Source organism: Apteryx rowi, unplaced genomic scaffold (assembly GCF_003343035.1).
Source record: "Apteryx rowi isolate R43461 unplaced genomic scaffold, aptRow1 scaffold_793, whole genome shotgun sequence".
Classification (NCBI taxonomy): domain Eukaryota; kingdom Metazoa; phylum Chordata; class Aves; order Apterygiformes; family Apterygidae; genus Apteryx; species Apteryx rowi.
In genome coordinates, this window is record NW_020451086.1 from 2219 (window position 1) to 24785 (window position 22567).

General features: G+C 37.1%; 1 protein-coding gene across 1 annotated transcript; it reads right to left on the reverse strand.

Annotated features, from left to right (window-relative positions):
- Positions 1-967: 967 nt before the first annotated feature.
- On the reverse strand, positions 968-21840 carry LOC112977038 (centrosomal protein of 128 kDa-like). Its single transcript, XM_026088896.1, has 8 exons — positions 21749-21840; positions 16937-17097; positions 15441-15527; positions 9390-9516; positions 8347-8468; positions 5922-6013; positions 5101-5173; positions 968-1282 (listed from the first exon to the last, which is right to left on the reverse strand). Exons 2-8 carry the CDS (start codon positions 17081-17083, stop codon positions 1256-1258), a joined length of 675 nt encoding a protein of 224 aa, XP_025944681.1. The 5' UTR covers positions 17084-17097; positions 21749-21840; the 3' UTR covers positions 968-1255.
- Between the last annotated feature and the right edge of the window lie 727 nt (positions 21841-22567).

The following is a 22567-nucleotide window of genomic DNA, read 5'->3' on the forward strand; positions in this document are numbered from 1 at the left end:
ATAAGGAGACTGTGAGGGGGGGATCGCGCGCGCTGTTGGTGGAGCAGGAGACTCCCCGGCCGCCCAGCGCTGTTTTGCTTACTTGTGACTTGCTCAATTATTTTATAAATTGGAATTTATGCAACCCGGCCCGAGTGGTTGTCAATTTGTCGCGTTTACCTATAACACTACTATTAGGGTAAGCACAAGGCATATGTGTGGATACAAAAATTTAACAGAAGTAACACAGTTATGTAGCAACAGAAACATAATTAAGGATACATTTATATTCTGGGCCTCAGGGTTACCACAAGGCATTAGGTTTAAGGAATGTAACAGTCCTTTTGTCTTTATAAAAAATAAAAATAAAAATGTCAGTTTGAAAAGGTTTCCTTCTTCTGTAGCCAAATGAATAGTTAGCTTCCAACTTGGAATTTTGTACTTTACCTTAATATCCTCCGGAGAAGATCAGTAGGTCAAATTCTGCTCTTTTGTGTAATGTACAAAAGCTCTGCAGTAATAATCAAGAATAATTATTTACTGCAAATTGTCAAATGTATTTACACCCCTATGAGGGGTTTCAAAAAAACAAGACCCTAGATTGGGAGGATCTCATAAATACCCAATTCAAGGAAACACAAGGACTCAGCCCTTATTCTTTCATTTCAGCAGTCAGCAAGCAAAAGCACATGCATTTAGTCTGAAACTAATCATTAGCCAAATTAGCATTCAAAATAACTTAGGCCGAAAATACAAGAAGCTAAAGGTATTGGGGAAGTCAGAGTGACTCAAAGAAAGTGACATGCTACTTTAGCTTGATGATGAAGCAGAGATATAGGAAGAACATGGAAGTTCTTGTGCAAGGATTCAGATGACCAGGATACATCAGAATTTTTTGTTGCAGAGATCCAAAAGCATTCAAATGGTAGGGGAGGAGGCTGAGGAAATGAGGCATACATCATGCAAGTCTATAGCAAATTAGGCTTTATTATGTTGTACTTTGCAAGAGAACTAAGCGCCATCACTTGCAGCTTCCTGTGCATTCTCCAGGAAAGCTGTTACATCACATTTATGTCCTGGCAATGTTTAATGATAAGATGTCCTGGAATGCAGTAAACTTACCTTTCCACTTTGAGTAGTTTAGCATCATCACACTACCACAAACTGGGTCACTTCACTAATCACCACCTTTTCCAAATTACTTATGCTATGGATTAGCAGGTCCCTCCAAATCTGAGGCCAATCCTCCGACATTTTCTCTGAAAAAAATGGTTTTCTATGCTGCCATCTTCCAACACTCTCCCTGATGAAGAGGGATGCAAAAAGCTAACGCATTCTTTCTCCCAACCTCTCTACAGATGTTATCTTCTCTGAACACTCTATCTAGTTTCATCATCTTTTGATCCAACACTAAGGTACTAAACAAGGATGATCGGTGTGTATAATTTTGCAAGCTATTTCTCAAACTTTTTTTATTTTTACATTCAGCTGGAGAAGTTTAAATAACCTTTCTACTTTTATCATTTGATCATAACATTTGGAAGGACTCCTTTTCACCCTGCATAATTATTTCAGCTATCTTTTTAGCTCCTTCAGGTCTTTTAATGCATTTACTTGAAGTCATTACTACAGTGTATTTACATCACTTCCACACTGTTTGGAAACATTTTACCCTCTGTGTTGCCCAACTTTTTTCAAACTAAATAAAAGATTTTTTGGTAACTCATTAACTGGTTTTGGTAATTCAGAACAGACTCTAAAACTCACTTCTCTTCCTTTATCCCAAATGACTGACTCAGGACAACACTCCTATCATAACAGCATATATGTTGTCCTCTGGATCTTATCAAAAGGCATTCAGGTGTAGACAAGTGATTCACTGAAGAACATTGCAAAGAATTTGGAGGTTCTACATGGCAGCATAAAATGCTAACACTAAATTACTGCATTCACTGCATATTAGAATGTGACCTCTGGATGCCTTTTCAGCAGCATAGAGTATCTGAATGATAATCACGACACTAAGAGCTGTGCCTCTGTATTAGGCTTTCAAGTAGCAGCAAAATCTATGAAAATGGATTAGACTATCAAAAAATTCCCTCCCCCACTGCCAATTAAGCACAGAGAAAAGAATGCCCCACTCAAAAACAGGGCAAAACATAAGTCATGCAACTAAATATAATCTTGTGGAAGATGCTGGACACAATCTGCAAAAAGGAGCATCCTGTTTCTTGAATTTCTCTCCTGTTTTTCAGCTTTCCACTGTTATTTCTGGTATACCAATCATGCTGACTGAAATCTATTTCAATAGATTTTTGTTGCCTTTCTTGCTATTACCTGTTTTATCATCAGTGAAGACTTGAAACAGAAGCCTTTAAACCACAAAAATGGCAAGCTTCTTTCATAGATGTCACTTTAAACATTAAGTTAAACTTTTCCCTCATGACAAAGGATAACGTTTAAATTCACCTATGCCATGCCAAAAATCCCTCCGATATCAGACCTATGAATTACTACCAATTACAGACTAAGACAGACAGTTCTTCTGAAGGATAGTTACAGTAACCCTGGCTCTTTGGGATACACAAACTCCAGGCCACATCCACCTCGCTTGACATATAACACATCCTCTGGAGATTTCCACGGACAGGGCTACACTGATCTTCTAACAGCACCATCTCAACTAAGCACCTACTTAGTTTCAACAAATCTGTGCTTCGGTGGAGTTGCTTTTTACGTATAAAGATTAGCTTCTTATGCTATTTGGGATGTGCCTCCATACCAGGAGATGGCAACAATATTTGAGAGGATCGTTATAACCATAAGATTATTCTTGCAATGAAACATTCCAAATAATATTCTTTCAAATGTTTACAGGTCTGTAGACATTCCTTTAGCAATCATCCAAATTCCTCTCAAGGAAAAAGAATTGTGCACAAATATCCCAAGCTTCCCACTACAATGAAAAAAAGAGATGTAGAAGATATTGCCTCTTAGAAGAATCCTATTCTCTGGAACATAGGAGTTTAGCTGTAATTTGAAGAGGGGAAAGCAGAGAACCAAAAGTTAGGTAGCCTAAAGTCACATCTAGGTAAAGATAAGAGGAGTTGATATAGGAAGGGTTGCAGAGATTGCAGTTTTTATACTAAAACTGAACACAGATTCTCAAGTACAAAACCACTGTGAGCACTTCACATGAAACAGGCATCCAACTATGCCTGTCTCAACATCTCAGGTGTTCTCCAGTTTCTATCCTGAGCTGCCTTTAAAGGCAATACTGGTTGTTGTCCGGCTCTTATAAGAAAAGAAGAAAAAAAGTATCTGGCTTCAGAATCAGATAGGCTCTAATTAAGAACCATAAACCTCTAATGAACAAAGATTCTGGTCTAGTGACTCAGACCTACTGTAATGACCAGACCTTTGTCACCACACATTATTATAAGCAGGCAAATTTCAAGCAATACTGAAAATGCTGGACAGCAGAACTGTAAGTACTTAGATATACGCCACTACGGAAATGAAGACTTAAGGACATTGAACTGAAAAAAAATTGTTTCCACCATAAATTCAACCTGTCAAAATTATCAAGATTTTAAATTGATACTTTCCAATCAGGAGTCAAAGTAGATTACAGCTAGGATGGTGATGTTGGATGTTTCTGAATCGAAATGAATAAAGGCACTAAGGACAAACATTTCTGCACAAATTCTTATGAGGAAGTTGTGAGAATAAAAAATACTTCCTCCTACACAACTCACCTTCAACTATGAGAAATCAGTCCTGAAGTAAGGAATCTCTTTAGAAGAATTTCTAAACTCAGACAGTTAGTAAAGGTTCTTAAAAATCTACAGTAACAGACTACAGTTTCTACAGGCACTCTAATCCCATGCTTTGCTGTCGTCACCATTACAGTAATTTTTTCCTCAATATCCAAACTAAGTCTCTTTTTTGCATTTACCCATGCTGTCAGCTTCACCAATGTAATGGTAGATCATTAGGCTTTGAACAAGGGCAAATTTCCCTGATAGTCAGGAGGCAGAAATTCCATATGTAATTCTTGATTCATCAAACCTGAGGCTATGCTTTATGTATGTGCTAATGTGATATCAATAATAATGCTAACTTTTCAGGGCAAGTCTTACGTATCCTTAGTTTCTCTTAGGCAGCTCATCTTGCCTTATAACTGCATGTATTGGTACTAAATTATCTCTTAAGATCTTTAATATGACAATGTAATTGTCACCAATACCAATATTGTTGGCACAGATCCTTTCTTGGCACTAGCAGACTTTGCAATTGCACTGAACAGTTGTAGTGAAGCCAGTTGCAGCATCTGTTTTCTTGAGAACCATCCTGGTTAAAATTTATTGAGCTTGCTGATTTCCTGTTACATGAGGGATCAAGAAATAAGTATACTGAAAAGCAGCCCATAACAAGGAAAACTGAGTTTCACAAACATCTGAGAATTCTTTATCAGAGAACCTTTTCTATCCTGCTAGGCTATTAGGGAAAAGCAGAGCTAACATTCTAACAGGGACAGCCCGTTACATTATTCTAGGAAGGCTGAAGAGGTGAGTCTTCCTCCACTGATAGATTCTATCATATTAAACCTGTAACTGGTATTGATAGATTATAGTCTCTGGCCTCAAGTCTGATGAGTCAAGAATTACATCTAGAATTTCTGCCTCCTGAACATCAGGAGAATTTGCAACTTCTCTTGTTCCTGTAGCAAGACTCTGCACAAAGACTCACACCTCAATAGCAGATTTCTTTCATATTTAAGTGATACAGACAGTGTGAAGACTTATCTTGTACCTTTCAAAAGCTATCTTATTTTGTTGAAATGTTAAACCAATGTTCCAAGTTAAACAACAGCTTTCTCCAAGACCATTAATTTGAAACAGAAAAATTCACTACACACACATTTGTAAAACACTTGCTTGTACTTTAAACGAGTATCTGAAACATGAAACTTGTTGGATTTTCACCCTCCTGCAATGAAATCACCAAAACAATATACAATATATAAAAAAATATGTGGTACCTACTAGCAAAACACTCATTAAACATCCTCTTAGAATACTAAACACACATCATCTTTTTTAGATTATTTACACTCACCGTTTCTTGTCTTTGGGACTCGGTGAGCTTTTCAGACAACTCTGCTAGAGTCTTTCTCATTTCTGCATCAGTCCTTCACAGGAAAATATAGGTAAGACTTGAAGTGAACACTCCAAAGTGCACAAACTAAATATCAACTGTGATATTTTTAAGAAGCAACAATCTCTTGGATTTTTAGGCTACAGCAGTACTGCCTGTAAATTCCTAGCATAATTAAAGATAAGCCTCAAGTGGTAAAATCATGATAAAAAGCATATCCATTTTTTAAGGGAAGATAATGAAGCATCTAGCTTGAAAGGCTAGGTATGAGGTTAACAAGTACAAAATTATGAACATGTCTACACGGTCCCTTTGAATAGGACTAGATCTTACTAGGAATTAGAGGACCAATTCCTGTTATTTCTGTTAGGCAGAGCACCATATATTAAGGCACTATGTATTAAAAAAACATTATGACCTACATGAGAGCTTGTCCTCAGGAGACCAAGAACAAATCAGGTGCAGAGATGTAATAAAAATAAATCCCAAATCCTTATCCTTATACCTATATTAAAAAAAAGGGGGGCAAAGGCACATATATCATACAAACCAGAACTCATGGGTGTTATTTACATTCATAAATACTGCATGAGATGACTTGGAACAAGCAATTCATAGTATTGGTTTCCTCTGCATGTTGTCCAATCTCCATTCTCCCCAGTTTTTTTTTCCTTTTTCTTTTTTTTAATAATACAGAAGAACAAAGGAGTCTAAGAAGTATTTAGAAGGACATCTATTATTTTCTACACCTTTCTTCATACAGAATTATATTCAGTTTATACCGGTTTCTTCTTGAAAGCTCCCGACTGATGTCCTCTCCTAGGCGAACTTGTTCACTACTGAGATCTCGAAGAGACTGGTGGAAAGAATGCAGCTGTAAATAAAAGTACACAATTTAAGAATTCCTTTTCCAGTGATATTTCAAAAAGAATGTATATACACACATACACACACTTTGAAAGCAAAAGTATTAAATAGAATGCAGCAGATAAAAATAAGCTACAGAACAACAAAATTACACGAACTGCAAAATAGCTTGGGTTAGGCTTCTGTGTTTCTATGATTTCTGTCAACCCTTTACAGCATTTGCTCACTGAAGTTTAATTTTTAGTACATTATTTGCCAAACCAGTTTTCCCAATTATGGTTATTCTATGCTTCAGAGCTTGCTTAATGTATCTGACAATTCACAATCTTTTATATCTAATCCAAGGCAAATTGAAAGGCCTGCTAATAAATACTAGTATAAATGATACAAAGTTCCACCCAGCTATATGTACTACTATAAAAAAAAACAACAACAAAAGCATGTGAACAAAAGCAAGTGATCAAAGAGAACACTATAATGAATTTAGACACCAGCAAAGCACGAGGAAAGGTTTTTTACATTTCCCAGGATTTTACACACTGTACTAGAATGTTTGTATCTGAGTTGGAAAAAGCTATTTGCTCAATAAAACCTCAGTTTTACAGAGTTCAATTTCCCCCGTTCTGCAGGCCCTCAATTTATAGTCAAACTTTTTATGGGAGAAGATAAAAAAGTGATAGGTCATCCATCTTCCAAGGGAGAAAAGAAGTGACATTTAAACCATCCTTCTGCTGTTGACAGCTAAGTGATGAGGACCTTCATTTGAGAAAAGCCTGGTTTATACACCTCTTTAATCCATACCTAAGACTTAAACCTGGATCAGTCCAGCTGACCATCCCAAAAACAACATTCAAACTCAGGCATTAGCCTCTCCCTCATGTGACTGATCAGATATTTCAACCAAACCCAAGAGATTTTAAAAAACACAGCACATTTTCCAGCGGAATAGGCTTTTAACAATCTGATTCTTTCTCCTTCTCAAACCGATACATTCTGAAAATTACTGTGGCTAGAAGCAATCAGAAGGACTTGTGGTTATAGAAAGAAGGAAGTGCCAAAACTTTAGTTAAATAATACTTAAGTACTGTTTTATCTCTGCCCCAGTTTCTACTTAGGGTCATGATCAATGACTATTTCTAGATAGCTCATCTTTCCTCAAAGTGTTATGCTTTTCTTATGAAATAGTTGAGTGGATAAAGCTGTATTCACTCACTGGAAAACAAGGACAAGGTAATGAACTAGCAATCATCATCAAAACAGAAAAAATTTGTATTTACTTACATAGTTACTTAATATATACTAGAAATCTTGCTTGTATTTTGGAACTCCCTAAAGAAATAATGTTGTATAGAAGTCTTTCCTCCTAAGCATCCAACAACCCTAGAAATATTAGTATTTTATTTCTGGGGGAGTGATGGGAGAGGACAGTGAAACATGTTTAAATAGAAGCCTAGTCTTTTCTGTAGCATTCAGACTTCCCAAAAAGTCAACAGAGACAATGTATTGTAGTTAAATTTAAAATTAATTATTTGGAAGTAGAGATTGATTTAATAAGGTTAACACAAACACCCTATGATCAGTTGCTTTAGTATTAGTCAATATATATTTCTCCTGGAAAAAGCCATCCACACAAAAAGATGGATTCATTCAAGCAGGTCTAGCCACTCTGTCTGAAAGAGCAAAAGCAGTTACTGACATTAACTCTATCTGTAGGATACAGAAAGCCTATAATCTTATCCACTAAGGCAATTTTATATTTTCTGAAGAGTCAGCAAGTAGACATGGGGTGAGGTCCTGAGAAACACCAGTCCCATACACATCCTCCTTCTCCTCACCTGATCTGTCTGAAGTACTGGGACAGATTATCCTACTCACAGGTCTAACCTAGAATTAAGATGGAGAACTAGCCGGCTCAAGATCAAACCAGGCTACACTGAAGTAAGATGGCGAAAGCAATGAGATCCTGTGCCATTAACTGACACAAAACAATCCCCATATGAAATCCCACATAGGATTTCAGCCTATGGAGATGAAGTCTAATCAAATACATAGAGGTTAATTTTATTTTCTGTACATGGCCTGAAGAGTACAGATGTTATTTTCAGACGTTGCTTTTGATAACACTATCATTCACATCTTGCATGAAACTTTACAAAACTAACGGATACAAGAGGTGACTATCTAATGAAGAATGGCAAGGCACATAACACAGGAAGCACACTTCAGAGCCGAAAGATTCTTAGCTTCATCATCAGAATAACTTCCTCTGATGTCAAAGTGAAGAGGCTCATGACCACATACTGCCTACTGGGGGAAGGAACTCCTATTAGTGTGCTGTACCTGGTCCAAATTATCTGCCCCATTGACAAATCGAACACTTGCAGATCTAGACCTTCGATGTCTATTGCCCTGTGAGTCTCCATAATCTCTGAGAGGAGAAGTAGGCAGGAAGTGATGGTTCCCTTTGAGATAAGAGATAAAAAAAATAAGTAGGAAGGCAACATTTCATAAGGGAAATTTTTAATTCTGCTTTAAGAAAAACTTGTCTCTGATCCTCCCAACATCCTTATGGACCACATTACAGACAAGACATTGGCAAAACAATTACTAAAGTTACATAAAACGCATAGGCATACTTCTTGTTTGCCTCTTCCAAGGATTCATCTTCAATATAAAGATTTCCCAAATATGTGTATGGGAAGGGCAGGAAAGGTTTCCTTTGTTCCTCCAAGGAACAGGGAGTTTGTTATTCAAACTGCCCAGGCAACAGCCTTTCCTCTACATGAATCTATTATAGCTTTAAACTAGTAGTACTTTTTCAGTTTTCTAGTGTAAAAGCTGTGTAAGTTTCAAAGCTTTTAACTAGAATACATGAATGCTACTGAGGAATATTCCCCAAACTGACCTTTTTCTAAAACTAATTTATTTTCAGAGAGGTGTAGAAGAAACACCTACTTTTTCTGTAAGTTATATATTGTTTTAGTTTTATCTTTTCTGCTGAGCCTTGTCTAATTTCACCCACATGCCCATAGTCTTATGCATTTAAAATTTATTTTTCCTTTTTGCTGTGAAGCAAACTTCAGAAGCTGCAACGCCTTTCAAATTTAGCTTTAAACCGTATATACTACAACATACATAGGGGGCAAAGCAGTTTTCTCCATTGAATGTCTTGTTCCATTTACATCTCTCGGGGTATGAGGTATCCCGAGATATACACTGCAGGTCTCCACAAATTTCAAAACTGAATTTCTTTGAAGTAATCAGCTATAGCTTTTCATGTCAATATCTTTACACAAATGATTTTGGTTCTTTTTAATTTCTTCTTGTCTTAAATTATGTCATATTACTATTGTAAGTATACTGTAATATCTTGAGTATTTTACCTGAGACTGCTTCTCCATCCAGATCACTAGCATATAAGCTTGAAAGAGAAGCGCTTCTCATTCCAGAGTTTCGAGTTAACCGTTGACTCCTTAACTGACCTATGGACTGTTCCAGCATTTCTTTTAACTGCAGAGAAATGACAGTTTTACCAACACTAGCAGCCTCAGAGTCTCAATACACCAGGACCAAAAAAAACCAAAAAACCCACCCTAGTTGCCAGCAATTCTCAATAACATCCCTGCAAAATCCAGAAAGTAACTTCAAAGATCTGGAATTTAGTTAATCCAAAAAACAGTCCTACCTGTAATCAATCTGACCTATGGCCATAGAATTTCACTAAGTGACCTTACATCAAACCCTATTTGCATAATTACACTTCTTCTATAAGAAGGCAGCCATTCCTGACTTAAGAGTTCAAAAAGACCTAATTATATTCCTAAATTAGTTCTTCATTTTTCAAATGTTCACCTTATTTTTTAGGTTGCATTTGCTAACCTTGTTCTTAGTCACAGGTTTTTGCTACCTCTTTATTTGACAGTCTACAAAACATCTAGATCATCTGTCCTCTCTCTAACAGATACTTCTGTAGAGTGGTTAAATTGTCACTTTATTCTTGCAGAACTATACTTTTTTCAAAGCTTAAAATATTGTTTTAAATCTTTTTTGAATCTTTTCATGTATGCTTAGGTTCTTTTTATTATATTGTATTATTAAAACAAGTCAATTATCAAGGTAAGAAAATCTCAAACCAGAAACCTTAAGGATCTTCTAATGCTTTCTCAAAAAGACAGAGATTACTTGAGGGAAAAAATTACAGCAATGCATATATCTAACAAAAAAATCACTTGTGTTCAAAAAGCTAAACCTTAAAATAATCTACGAAAGTACCATAGGATCAAAGAAAAAACAGCAATAACTCAAATTTCAAATCTAAACACACCCTGACAAAGACCTATCCTGCATCTCTAATAGGATAATAAAAACTGAATTAAGTGAACAGTGCTCAATTTGTATGCTCATTTTCATCTTCTCTACACGAAACCAGACAGCTAATCTTTTTTAAAAAAAGAACCATAACAGTGTTAAGAACTAACACCCTTATGCTTCAATCAGTTTCTTTAGGACAGAACAATACCAAAAAATTGATTAAAGATTTTATACTTTTATTAACATTTTTATACTTTAAAACATATTTGTTTTCTTAAAAGACTAGTTCTTTACCAGGTATTTACAGAACAAAAAGAGGCTAATGATAGTAGAAAAGACATATTAAAAGACATGAATTTGAATCGAAGATCCTTAATATTCAGCAGTTCACCAATCAGAAGTCCATTCCTTGACACCTCTCTCACACAGGCAGTCAGCTCATAATTGAGTTCATTTGACCATCTATAAGCTGTTTAAGCTCTATCAAAATAGTACCTAATATTTCGGTCCTTTCCCATTTCTTATTCCTACTTTTTATTTATTTATTTATTTAGGAGAAAAAGATCAGTGTCATCGGGGGGAAAAAAAAAAAAATCAGCTCTCTCTCAAAGGCTAATTAATTTTAAGCCCCTCCACAGCATCACAGGAAGCAGCCAAAACAAAGCTGTCCGCTCCTCCATTCTATTTTGTATTTTCCATTTCTCCATTAAAGTTCAGTTAGTTGTTCCGAGATTCAAATAGTGTCCTTCAATATTCTTCCAGCTCCTGCCATCTCAATTATGGCTGCATATTTTTCAAATGCACTACCCCATCAAGCAGGTTGTTAATAAAGGCTGAATTTTCACAATGGAAACACTACCATTAAATACATACAATAAATCTTGACAAGTTAGGAAACAAAAGAAAAAAGCAAAATTTATTTTTCCTCTACTCACTTGCCTGGTACTACAGATAAGGAAGGACTAATCAGCTGGACAAGGAGACTGGAAAATAATTTGTTAGGTATTAGTTCTTTGAAGAAGATCTGGGAGCTATAACGGACCTAAAAGTGTTAATCAAAGTCAATGTTTGCCAATAAAAGAAAAAACCCTTACTTAACACAAATAGATGTTTTCTCAGGCTTTGCATATGAAGCAATCCATCTCTTTCGAGTATTAGTAAGGTCTAAACCAAAGCATTATGTACCGGAGTGTTGGACATCACATAGAAGTATATGGACTCACTATAGCTCAAATAAGAGAGGATGGGATGTAGCAAAGCAGAGAAAACCACCTAGTGGGAAATCTTTAGAGAACTGAGCTAAAAATCTAGAAGAGAAAAGATTGAAGTGGGTCTATAATCATCTTAAAAAAAAAGAAAAGAAAAGAAAAGAAAACCTGCAGAAGAGCAGAAGTTTCTCTATTACACTTATCCTAAAGGGACATAACAAAAATTACAGAGCAATAGCGAATCCAGCAGGAAAAACAACACTGCTCTGGAACAGGGCACACAGAGTGCAGCATTCCCATGACTAGAGAATCAGGAGCAGGACAAACAGTCAGCAGCAAAGGAAATACAGTTCAGAACGGCCAACCTTTCTGACCCTATAGGCTAGGTAGCAAGTTTCGTACAGTGCCACAGTCACTCACTGTAACACCTCAAGGCAGGTAGTCAGAGTAGTTTAGAAACAAGAATGGAAAACAGTTCCTCAGCAGTCTCATCATTCCTCAGTGAGACAAGGCTTTGCAGCATAGATGATGGAGGCCCAGAGAGACCCAAGAACAGTAGCCTCAGTATCCATCTTCCTATGACTTCCTACCACAAGAAGGGATATGGCTCACCATACCATACCAGCACATTTTGTCACATGACAACACAAGAAGTGCATTTTCTTGGGACTCAGGTGCAGTGGGGGTTTAGTAGTTTCACTTTTAGTTTAAATGTTTATAACTATTCCTAATATCAGCCTAAATTTTGAATATATACTAAATACATGAGTGCTTTTACTATAGCTTCAATCCTTAATTTAGTCTTTTTCAAGCATCGTTTAGGTATGTACAGAACATTAAGGCAACCAGCAGCTACCAAGAACATGGGCATTTCTGAGCCAGCATTCTGCATATTCAGAATAAGTTATCAAACAAGATAAAACACACTATTCCACTCAAGACATATGGACTGAAGGCAAATGAATAATAATTTCCCTAAATCATTTTACAATCAAAACCCTTTCAGGATGAAGACTGATATTTAAATGCACATTAGTCCCTTAAAGTTACAGCAGATGGTATCACCCAGATGTTCATAGGAAGTTAATATCATTTAATTAAAGAAAAGGCCCCTCAGCTTCTCAGAGGTATCATTTCACATCGCAGAAGTTGACCATTTCTCGGTTTGGAAACTTTAATTTTAAATTGATCTTAACTTCTCCAGGAAAGAAGAAAGTTCAGCTTAGATCTTTTATAACTGTATGGAGCACCAACAACTGACTTTTGTTTCTTTATTATAAACCTCACAATCTAACCCAGTAACACTCACTCATTAAAATCTATACTTCTGTTGTTTTAAGAACATAACTATTTCCTCTCATTTTAACAAACAGATGAACTTTAATACTGATTTATAACAGTGAAGTCTGAGCATATTCACATATCCCTGCTACAACATTGCAGCATGCAGCCCTGTGCTCTCAAATAACAAACACAAATTACTTGAGGCCCCATTTAACACCACTGGTCAATTCCTTTATCACATCCATACAGTAGAAAACTTTTAATAAGCATACTGCAATATGTTGCACTGGCTTCAGTCAGCAAGTAGAACAATAATGTCTCCTCTCGTCAAGTCAATGCAGTGATTTTATATTAGATTTGCCCTTAAAAAGCATTAGACAATTATATTTCTTTTTTCTTCTCAAACCCAAACTTCCATTATTACTATATATGCCAACTGTAAATGCCAAAATACCTAAATCAGTAAACCTCACTTTCCTCTCACATAAAAAAAAAGATGTAAATAAGTATCAGATAAAAAGTATCTTTGATTCCAATGAAATTTCAAACAAAAGCTGACGATAGAAGTTTTTAAGGTTATTTTGGATTTAAATACAGCTATTTTTGAATTCAAATACTCCTCTGCAACATTTATATATACATATGTGGCATTTAAGCTATAATTCCTGTATACCTGAGTGCTTGGATAAATTTCTAAGATATGCAAATTCAATTTCTAAAGAGACTGTTTTTAATTTGATACTATTCCTCCTGTATTTGCAACACACATTAAGAACTATTTCATAATGGATTTTATTTTGAAAATCTTAATGAACCTGGGTCTGTACCTTTATATAAGTATCGTCAGTTTCCTCGCTTTCATAGTCCATGAGCAACACTTTCCAGAAGAATTAACGGCTACAAAGATATTCAGGAAAAAGGTGCTTTTAGAACAAAACAGGTTCACAGCTGACATACATACTATAAACATGTTTGTTTGTTTTGTTCTTTTTGCTTCCTTGTCTTTGTGCTTAAAAAGCTGCAAAATTCCCAGAGCTGTGTGTCTCCAAAACAGTTCCCCCTAAGAGAAGTCAACTCTTGAGGCTTAGGTTAAACAACTACCCATACCTTGCCACATCCAGCTGTGGAAGTAATTGCTCAATACCATACTGACAAAACAAATTTCTCGAAGAAATTCCTACTTAAATCTTGCAGTATCCCCAGAAGTGTATCATCACATCACATTGTGAAAGGTTCTTCTCTGGGCTCACAGATAACAATAAATCATACTTGAGGAACATCAGTAATCAAAAGATGGAGGTTATATGGATACGCTGTAGCAACTACAAGCTACAAAACAATTCTGAAACAGCACTCCACTTTTCCCATTATAGTTCTTCTTACATACACTCTTAGCATGCTAGAGAAACTACCAAAGCTATTAAAAGGACAAATGAGCAGAGGTCCAAATGCAACACAACAGTCACCAATTCATAAATGCAAACATGCTATACAATGGTTGGGAGAAAAATCTAAAATTCTTTGTGATCTTTTCCACAAGAGAGAGTCAGACATTACAATACTCAGCATAACTGATTGAACCTAAATGTCTATCTAGCTTGGAAAAAAGTATTCCTACAAGAACAATCTTGCCTATTATGGTAGAAACGTTCAACCAACTTTATTACCTTAAAAAAAAAAACAAACACCATCTGCATGAGAAATATTTATTAACTTTTTTTCTTAAATATTTATTGTAGAAGTAAAACAGATTCCCTACTTCCTGATCACAGCTGCCTCTTACCACATACATCAGATACGTATCACATCTATTCTATGCAAAGTGGAAGCTTCTGCTGCAGAAAGGGAACAGGAACTCTGAGAAAGATGATATCTTTATTCATAAGATGGATTCTACTCTAATATTTAAAGCTCAAGCAGAAAATGAAAAAGGTCTTCAGACTTCTCAATTTGTGACATAATCAAAGGCCACCTACCTGACTAATAAGAGAGGACATAGGTCAAAACAAAATTTTTGAGTGAGGTCACACTCACCTGGATGTTTTTTAATAGACTGCCTTTTTAGAATAATGACTTTGAACTACATTTATCATCAACATGAGTTAAAAACTGGTGATCTTATATCAGTCCTATTTCCATCAGAAATTCCACAAATTCAGTAACCCTTATCTATCTGTTTCAAGGCAATACCTGCTGCAGTTTGTTTGGAGCCAAGCTATAAACTTTTCTTGCCCTAAGGGCACTAATTCAGTTTCTTTTCTCTATGTAGCCACTCATTTTCAAATTTGTAGAGCCTTAATATTTATGAGATCTTTACCCCTCCTGAAACTTAGAGAAAGCTGGTCAACAGATTCAAAATTTATTGCAGAATGGAAGAAAAACAGTATAGTCACAGACAATAATATAATTACCCATTACAATTAAGATTTTATCTTATTATGATCTATTTATACAAAAGAAACATGCTGCCTAATACTCTATTTTAGTAGTGCACATTGTACTTGACATAATATCATACCATTCTCTTGATATATCTTACCCATTGCTACCAAGTTTTCAATTATGAACACTATTTAAAAAATAATAATAAAAAAAGACTTAAGAAGTTAAGACATAATGAAAGTTGCTCACAGTTGCTATGGCTTCAGTTTGTTCCTTGTTGTATTCTCTGTATTGTCCTAGCATATGGTCAACATGTCTCAGATTTCTGTTGGTATCCTTAAAAAAAAAAAATGGAGAAACAAAAGTCAAAATAGAAAAGTCTTCTCTTCTCTTTCCTTTTTTTTTTTTTTTTTAAAGGTCTGAGCATTCCAAATCTTATTAAAGTAATCAGAACCTGAAGATGGACAGCACCTCTAAAGGAAAAAAAAAAAATGCTATTCTTTACAATATGACAGTAATGTCCCCAGCTTCAGACAAAAAGTTTGGAAAGTTTCAGCCACCCTGTAGAAAAGTCTTTCTATCCAAAGACCTTAAAATAACCTAATGCCATTTTGCAGGAAGGTAAACTGAGAATTAACAGATTTTTGAAAACTTAGATAAGGTAAGAAAGTTCATCAGGCAGCTAAGAGAAAACTCAGAACTATAGCACACATTCCAGAGCCACAGACCAAAATTTTCATCTCAGCATGAAGAAATTAAAGACGTTATTATTAAGGCTGTTAGGTGACATCCACCTGATGGGAGGAAACGAGCCCCCTATTTAAGGGCAATAACTGACCATGTTAACATGCTTTCTTCAAGCCACTGCAAAATTATTCACTCCTCAAGACTACACTTGTCTGCGCCATGAACAAACAGCATTTGTCACAGCCTGTAACAAATTGTAAAAACTACATGATAATGTAAAGGACTGCCTGGTTAAAAAGAGTAGATCAAGATATATGGACTCCATTCTCCACTGTAAAGAAGCTTGACCAAAATTTCATCATTCAGTTTCTACAGCAGTGTTTTCATGGCAGCTCCAGCTTAAGCAAGGCCACTGCAGTCCTGTCCTCCCCTTTCACACAATCTTTCCCTCCTCCTCTTCACAAGCGCTCTTGAGACCAGATGAAGAGCTGGATCAGGTGGCAGACCTGGCTGAAAACCAGCCCACAAAAAGCAATTTGCTTAAAATCAGAATTTCAGAAGAGCAGCTAGAAAGATATTAGACAGAAACAGGACAATGCCAAAAAAAGCAGCTCTTAAGAATGTTGTCAGATTACATTTTTATTATTCCATCTCTTTTCTAGCTTGATGATCATTTTCCAGCCAAGATATTTAAAGGTTAAATTTAGCATTGCATATGAATTTTTCTCTTTTCACACATTAAAAAAAAAAAAAATTGTAAATTTGTAACTGAGCTCACACTTGTGCTGTTTGAACTAGAATGGCACAAATTTACAAATATTTCTTCTTACTGTGCTATTCCACATCTAGAAATTATTTGAATTGTAAGCTATATTATGAGGAAGGAGACCACCTACTGTCAGCTCAGACACAGTACAATCAATTTCCCAAATCTTTTTGTGCTTGCATAGAAGGTAGTGTTTCCCATCACTACAGTATCTTACACAACCTCAGAGGTGAAAATATTATGGACATGTAAATGCTATAAATAGTCTTAAAACAACATTTTTGTAAACAACCTTTAAAGTGCTTGCTAAAGTATGGATCTTTTCTGTAACTTCTTCAGCACCATGGTTCCAAGCTCTGTTGTGAGTTGCTCTCAAAGGTGGCCGCCTTCCTACTCGGCCCTTAAGAAAATTATCTGAATCGCTAGATGAATCTGCCATTGGTATCTTGAAACCTAAGCAGGAAGATCAGAAAGAGTAATGAGTCTTAAATGCTGATCATAACTGAATAGTCTCTGACTTGCACAGAATTCCAGAAGCAACTTTATAGCCAAACTAAGACTACATCTACATTAGCTTTTCTGTTCAGATCAGCTGTATGTACTTTTCAAGCAGATCTCCCAACTGTTCCCCAGCTAATGTGTTTATTCACACCAGTGCCAAAACACAAGAAGCAGAACCCATTAGGAGAGAGTTAAACCAAAAGATAAACTCAAACCATTACTAGGTGTTCAGTATACAAGATCAGACTCTAGCCCAAAGTAAACTCCCCAAAAACCACACAGTGGAGATATCAGGTTTTCATCACCAGTTGTTCTGCTCTGCAGATTTACTCCCCTCTGCATCATACTACTTGCTAAATAGTATTCAAATTGGCTGTGCCTTTAAAAGAAGGGAAGGTAAGTAAAAAGTATGAAAAATAGGGGCCAAAAAACTATATGCTAATCAACTTAATTTCAATATATTGGGGAAAAAAAGACTATTTTAAGACTCCAGAAAAAGATTTGTTCTCAAAAAATGCAATGTATCAGTTGATGTCAAATCAAGTGAATTGGTTTGGTAATGAGTAACGAAATTTATTAATAGGAAAGAAGCAGTTGAGGTAATTTTTTTTTGTACCTTAAGCACACTCATGACATTCACAAAAGTAAGCAAAAGAAAACATGAACTAGATTAAGCTTTCGTAAAATAGAAGCAAAACTGTCTGAATACCAAAATTCATAGACGAGTTGAGAGCAATTAAATATCATATTGGAGAGAAATATCAAGTGAGAACCTATAGTGATTGCGCTAAATCTTTTCATTAAATGACCTGATAATAGAATTGAATATGTTTATAAAGTTTGCAGCTGACACTGTTTGTCCAACTGGGAAATAAATGTTGATATGGGGAATAGAGGGGGGAAAAAAGGAATATTTGGGAGCTGTAGTAGATCCCAAATTAAATATGAATCAACAGGGTCATGTTCTAGAAAGAAAAAGCTAACACCATACAAGAGGCATAAAGATAAAGCTATTTTTGTAAATTGTGAAATAGTATTTCTCTTTTATTTAATGTTTATTCAACATAACCTGATTTACTGCATTTAGCATGGGGCAATTCAGTTGACTAGAATTCAAAGATTATTTGAGGTATAGGAAATACGGTTTGTGAGGAATGAACGGGAATTGTTGAGTCTTAAGAAAGGGGTAGAGGAAGGAAAGTAGGATAACAGTCTTCAGACGTGGAAAAAGAAGCTATTAAAAGCTTGAGAATAAACAGTCCTGACTGCTATAGTTAAGTCAAGTAGTAACTGATTAAAATTACAACACTGAATACATAGGTTAGACATCAGGGGGTTTTTTGTTTGTTTTTTTAAACAACTAAGCACTGGAGCACATTGGCTAGAGGTCACAAAATAACCATCACTAAGACCTGTAACAAGATGCAAGAGAAGCATCTGTTGGGAGAAACAGTTTGAGGCTGCTTAGAGGCAGAGGAAACAGACTGGCAAACTTTTCTGAATTCCTTTCAGTCCTGTATTCAACACAAAAAAGCTACAGCATAAAGGTATCATTATTCTAGCAACTATTGCAGAAGTTTCCAAAAGAAACCACAGAGCAGATCCAATTCATAAGCTGTACTTTATACAAGACTCTGCAAAAATATCAAGTAGCCTCTATATTTCATTTTTAAAAGGTTGTAAATTTGCGTCCCCCACACTTTGATAGAAACCTTTTGAAAACAGAAGGCACAGCTAGCACTAGCAACCCATAATAATTTTCATATTTACCATAATTTGGTACCAAAAAAAAAAAAAAAGAATTTATTCTCTCCTGCTAATTAGTACACGAAGCTGTGTTTTCCCCTTGATCTTTAATGAAACTTCATCCTGACATCAGCAAGATCCATATTCTTGCACACAGACCACAGGTATCACTGATAAGCATGAAATATGGCTTCCTTCAAACAAGTTTCTGTCACTGGTTCTACAGCCCTTCTGGCCGCTAGAGTAATTTTTCATTTCTCCTATGACTGCACTGTCAGTTCTCTAGACTAAAATATCTCTTCCTGCTCTTAGCCACCAAAATCATGGCTCTGATTTTCCCTTCCACTCAGATCAAAGCACATCTGACCAGCAGCATAATCACTCACAACCCAACAATCAAATAAAGGCTGGGTTCAGTGACCAATTTCCAAGCTTAACATAGGTTTTATGTTTCAGGCATTTTGTGAAAATATCTTTAAGATATTAAGTAAAGGGTGTCTCAAATGCCTGTTAATGACCATACTAAGAATGTAGCACAAGATCAGCCTTATGAGGAGGAAATCAACTCTGAGACTTACATCCATAAGGCATATATCCATAGGAATCTAGTCTTCATCTGTTCATGGACCTTTGCTCCACGTACCTGCATATTTTGCCAGACTATTATCATTTTTACATTTAAAACACTTTTAATTTTAATGATCATAACAAATGGTTGACGCTCAATATCTGTCATATTTAATCTCAACTACAAAGTCACAGCAATTTTTTTTTTTTTGGGGGGGGGGGGGCAAATGGGAGTCTTCAGAACTGCTTTCAGAGTTCCACAGGAAGCAACCATTTCTCTTCTCCTCCCAAATTGGGCTGGAAAGCATACACTGGATTTATTAATTATGTATTTAGACCTCTGTACAGAACTATCTCATTAAATGAAGTTAGAAAACTAACCTCACATTATGCAATTCAGATAGCTTAAATATGAATTAAACAGTTCCAAGTGAAAGATTAGGCTTAACTCTTATTTCACTCTATTTCCACATCATGTTTCTTTCTAGAAGCTGAGACACCAAAAAATAACATCAATTAAAATATTACCAGTTTTACCTTAACGAAAGTGGGCTTTTTTAAGGATACCTGAGTAGACAGAGAAATGAGAGCAGTAAGACATGTAAAAATATTCAAATGGCTGAAAGCATTTTAACACATTTGAGTATCAAATGGCATAACCCTGTAGAACACTATATTTGTTACTTGTTGCATCTCAGCTGATGGGAACTAAATTCTTAAAAACTACTCAAACTCAAAAGCAAGTGGACATCTGAACACAGCCCTACATGTACCTCTTGGTGTATGTCACAAGAGAAATAGGCATTAGTAGAATATAATGAAAAACAATAGCTGGCTGAAAACAGTTCTGAGAAGTGTCTCGACCATAAAAGCCCCAAATAAAGAAATGGTGTAACACTAGATGAAACAAAAGTGAAGTAAAGATTTACAGCAGAAAAAAAAAATGTTTTTTTTTCCAGCTGTCTCATTATGACACTTACTGGCCAAAGCACTGAAGAAAGGCTAGTAAACAGGGAAACACAAAAAAAAAAATACTAGACCCATTAGGACATTTTGTTGGATGAAAATTTTCTATTTAGGTTTAATTAGCATTCCTCTTTGTTCGAACAAGCAACCTAAGAGGAACTGCAGGCACTTTTAAGTTGGAGAGTTTAGCTTCATATAAAAGTTAACATCTGCATTTTTACAGGAATTATGAAAGTTTCACTTTAGAAATAAAAATAAAAACATAAAGAAGTAGAAACAAGTACAAATATTCTGTATGAATATTTGCCAAATTGAATTAAAACAAAAAGAGTGTATTAGCATTTTTTTCCATAAACCTGGATTGATTTCAGCACATGATCATATGACTGACTTGACAGTAAGAGGCTTGTTGGTTTTGTGTCTTTTGCTGGGTTTGAGTCCACTTAAACAAATTTTAACTTTTCTTGCATGAAGAAAAACACTAATACTCAATCTTTTCCTTCCTTATAAAAAAAAAAGTCTATTTCAGCTTCATTGAGGATTTTTTCTTAGAGATCTGCAGCATGAAACAAGCATGAAGTGCAGTTGACAAATTTCAGCAGCAACTTCCCCAGCTCGAGTGAGCAGAAGTTGAACTCATATATGAAACCTGAATACTTTTCAAGTGATTTATCTGTTTAGCTCCACGTAGACGAATTTATCACTAGGCAACTAACTTGGTGCTTAAGTCTTGTTTGAAGACTTATATAGTTAAAATCAGACCCAGAACTCTATAATCACCCCAGAAAGGGACACAGGACACTCTTCAGGCCCTTTTCTTGCAGTGCTCCTGCTTGCACCAGAAACTTTCAAAAGGCAGGAAGGTGACACGACAGGGTGTCATGTCACCGTCAGGTTTTAAGGCATCAGCAGTACAGTACTACATTCTGTTGTCACCCTGTGACACTATATTCCCATCATGCTTCAACACTAGGTCACAGAAAACAGAAGAAAAGAAGCTGAGCTAACACCCTTCCCTAAACCTCCGCCCGCTAGACACGTATATAATTTTACCCTCACACGACCCCAGCTAGACGTCCTGTGCGGCACTTTCGCCCCAGCTCCACACGGGCGGCCCCGCCGGCCCCGGCCACGGCCCGCTCCTCCCGCAGCCCGCGGCGGCCCGCCCGCCAGCGCAGCCCCTTCCCGCCACGGCCCCCACCCTCGCCACGGCCCCCGGGTCTCCCCTCCCCGCACACCGGCTGCGGGACGGCCCGGGCCTCGCCTCCCCGAAGCGAAGCCGGCCCCTTTCCCGGGGACCTCCAACCGTCCCCACGGTACCAACCGCCCAACGCAGCTCCGCGCCGTCCGCGCCTCGCCGCTATGGCAACTTGAACTAGCCGCCCTGCCACCAGCCGCCAGAGCTGCCTTCCGGGAGCTGGACCCTCCCGCAAGGCACTATGGGGCGGGTAGTCCACAGACGGCGAGCCCGCTCTAGGACAGCAAAACGCAGGACTTCAACTCCCAAGAGACTTTGCGGCCAGGTCGGCCGAGCCGAGGCTCGGGCGCCCACCGCAACGGTAACGGAAGGGCAGGCCCGCCCCGCGGCCCTAGCGCCGGCGCCGCCCTGCGGGGAGGCCGTTGGTCCTTCGGAGGAGGCGGCTGCGGGGAGCGGGACGCGCGGGGCGGCGGGCCCGGGCCTGGGCCTGGGGCCCAGGGCTGGGCCCTCGCCTCAGGGCTCCTGGGCCTTCAGCGGCAGCTGCTGCGTGGACAGAAGTTTCATGTGTGCTTGTGTTTGCCAAACTTTACAACTAAATAAACATTATAAGCAGAAACAAATATTGTTGCCCTGGTGAAGCAGATGTCTGTCCTGTAACCTTATATATCAAGAGACTGGCTGATCCACTCTGAAAGGAGGGTGTAAGCTACTTAAAACGTCTCATTTCCTGCAAGAAAAGTATCTCCATTCCTATTTCTTGACTTTGTCTGACCTTCTTTCTTTAAGCCAGACAGCTCCCTGTTCACAAATCTTGTATCTACTACACTTACGTGTAGTTAAAAAAATAATAATTAAAAAAAAAGAGACTACTACACTGAAACACCTTAAAGAAAGAGAGAGGCTTTCAGTCACCGCAGGAATTGCCTGTGCCTCTGAAACTCGGAC

What these genes read in the sequence shown, in the direction of transcription:
- LOC112977038 (XM_026088896.1), bottom strand. Translation starts at nt 17,083, where the DNA reads ATGGCAGATTCATCTAGCGATTCAGATAATTTTCTTAAGGGCCGAGTA. An exon ending in GAGCTTTCAAGAAGAAACCG is followed by an intron (nt 5,174 to 5,921) that starts GTATAAACTGAA and finishes TTTCCTGTGAAG; the next exon opens with GACTGATGCAGAAATGAGAA. An exon ending in AGTCCCAAAGACAAGAAACG is followed by an intron (nt 1,283 to 5,100) that starts GTGAGTGTAAAT and finishes CCTCTTCATCAG; the next exon opens with GGAGAGTGTTGGAAGATGGC.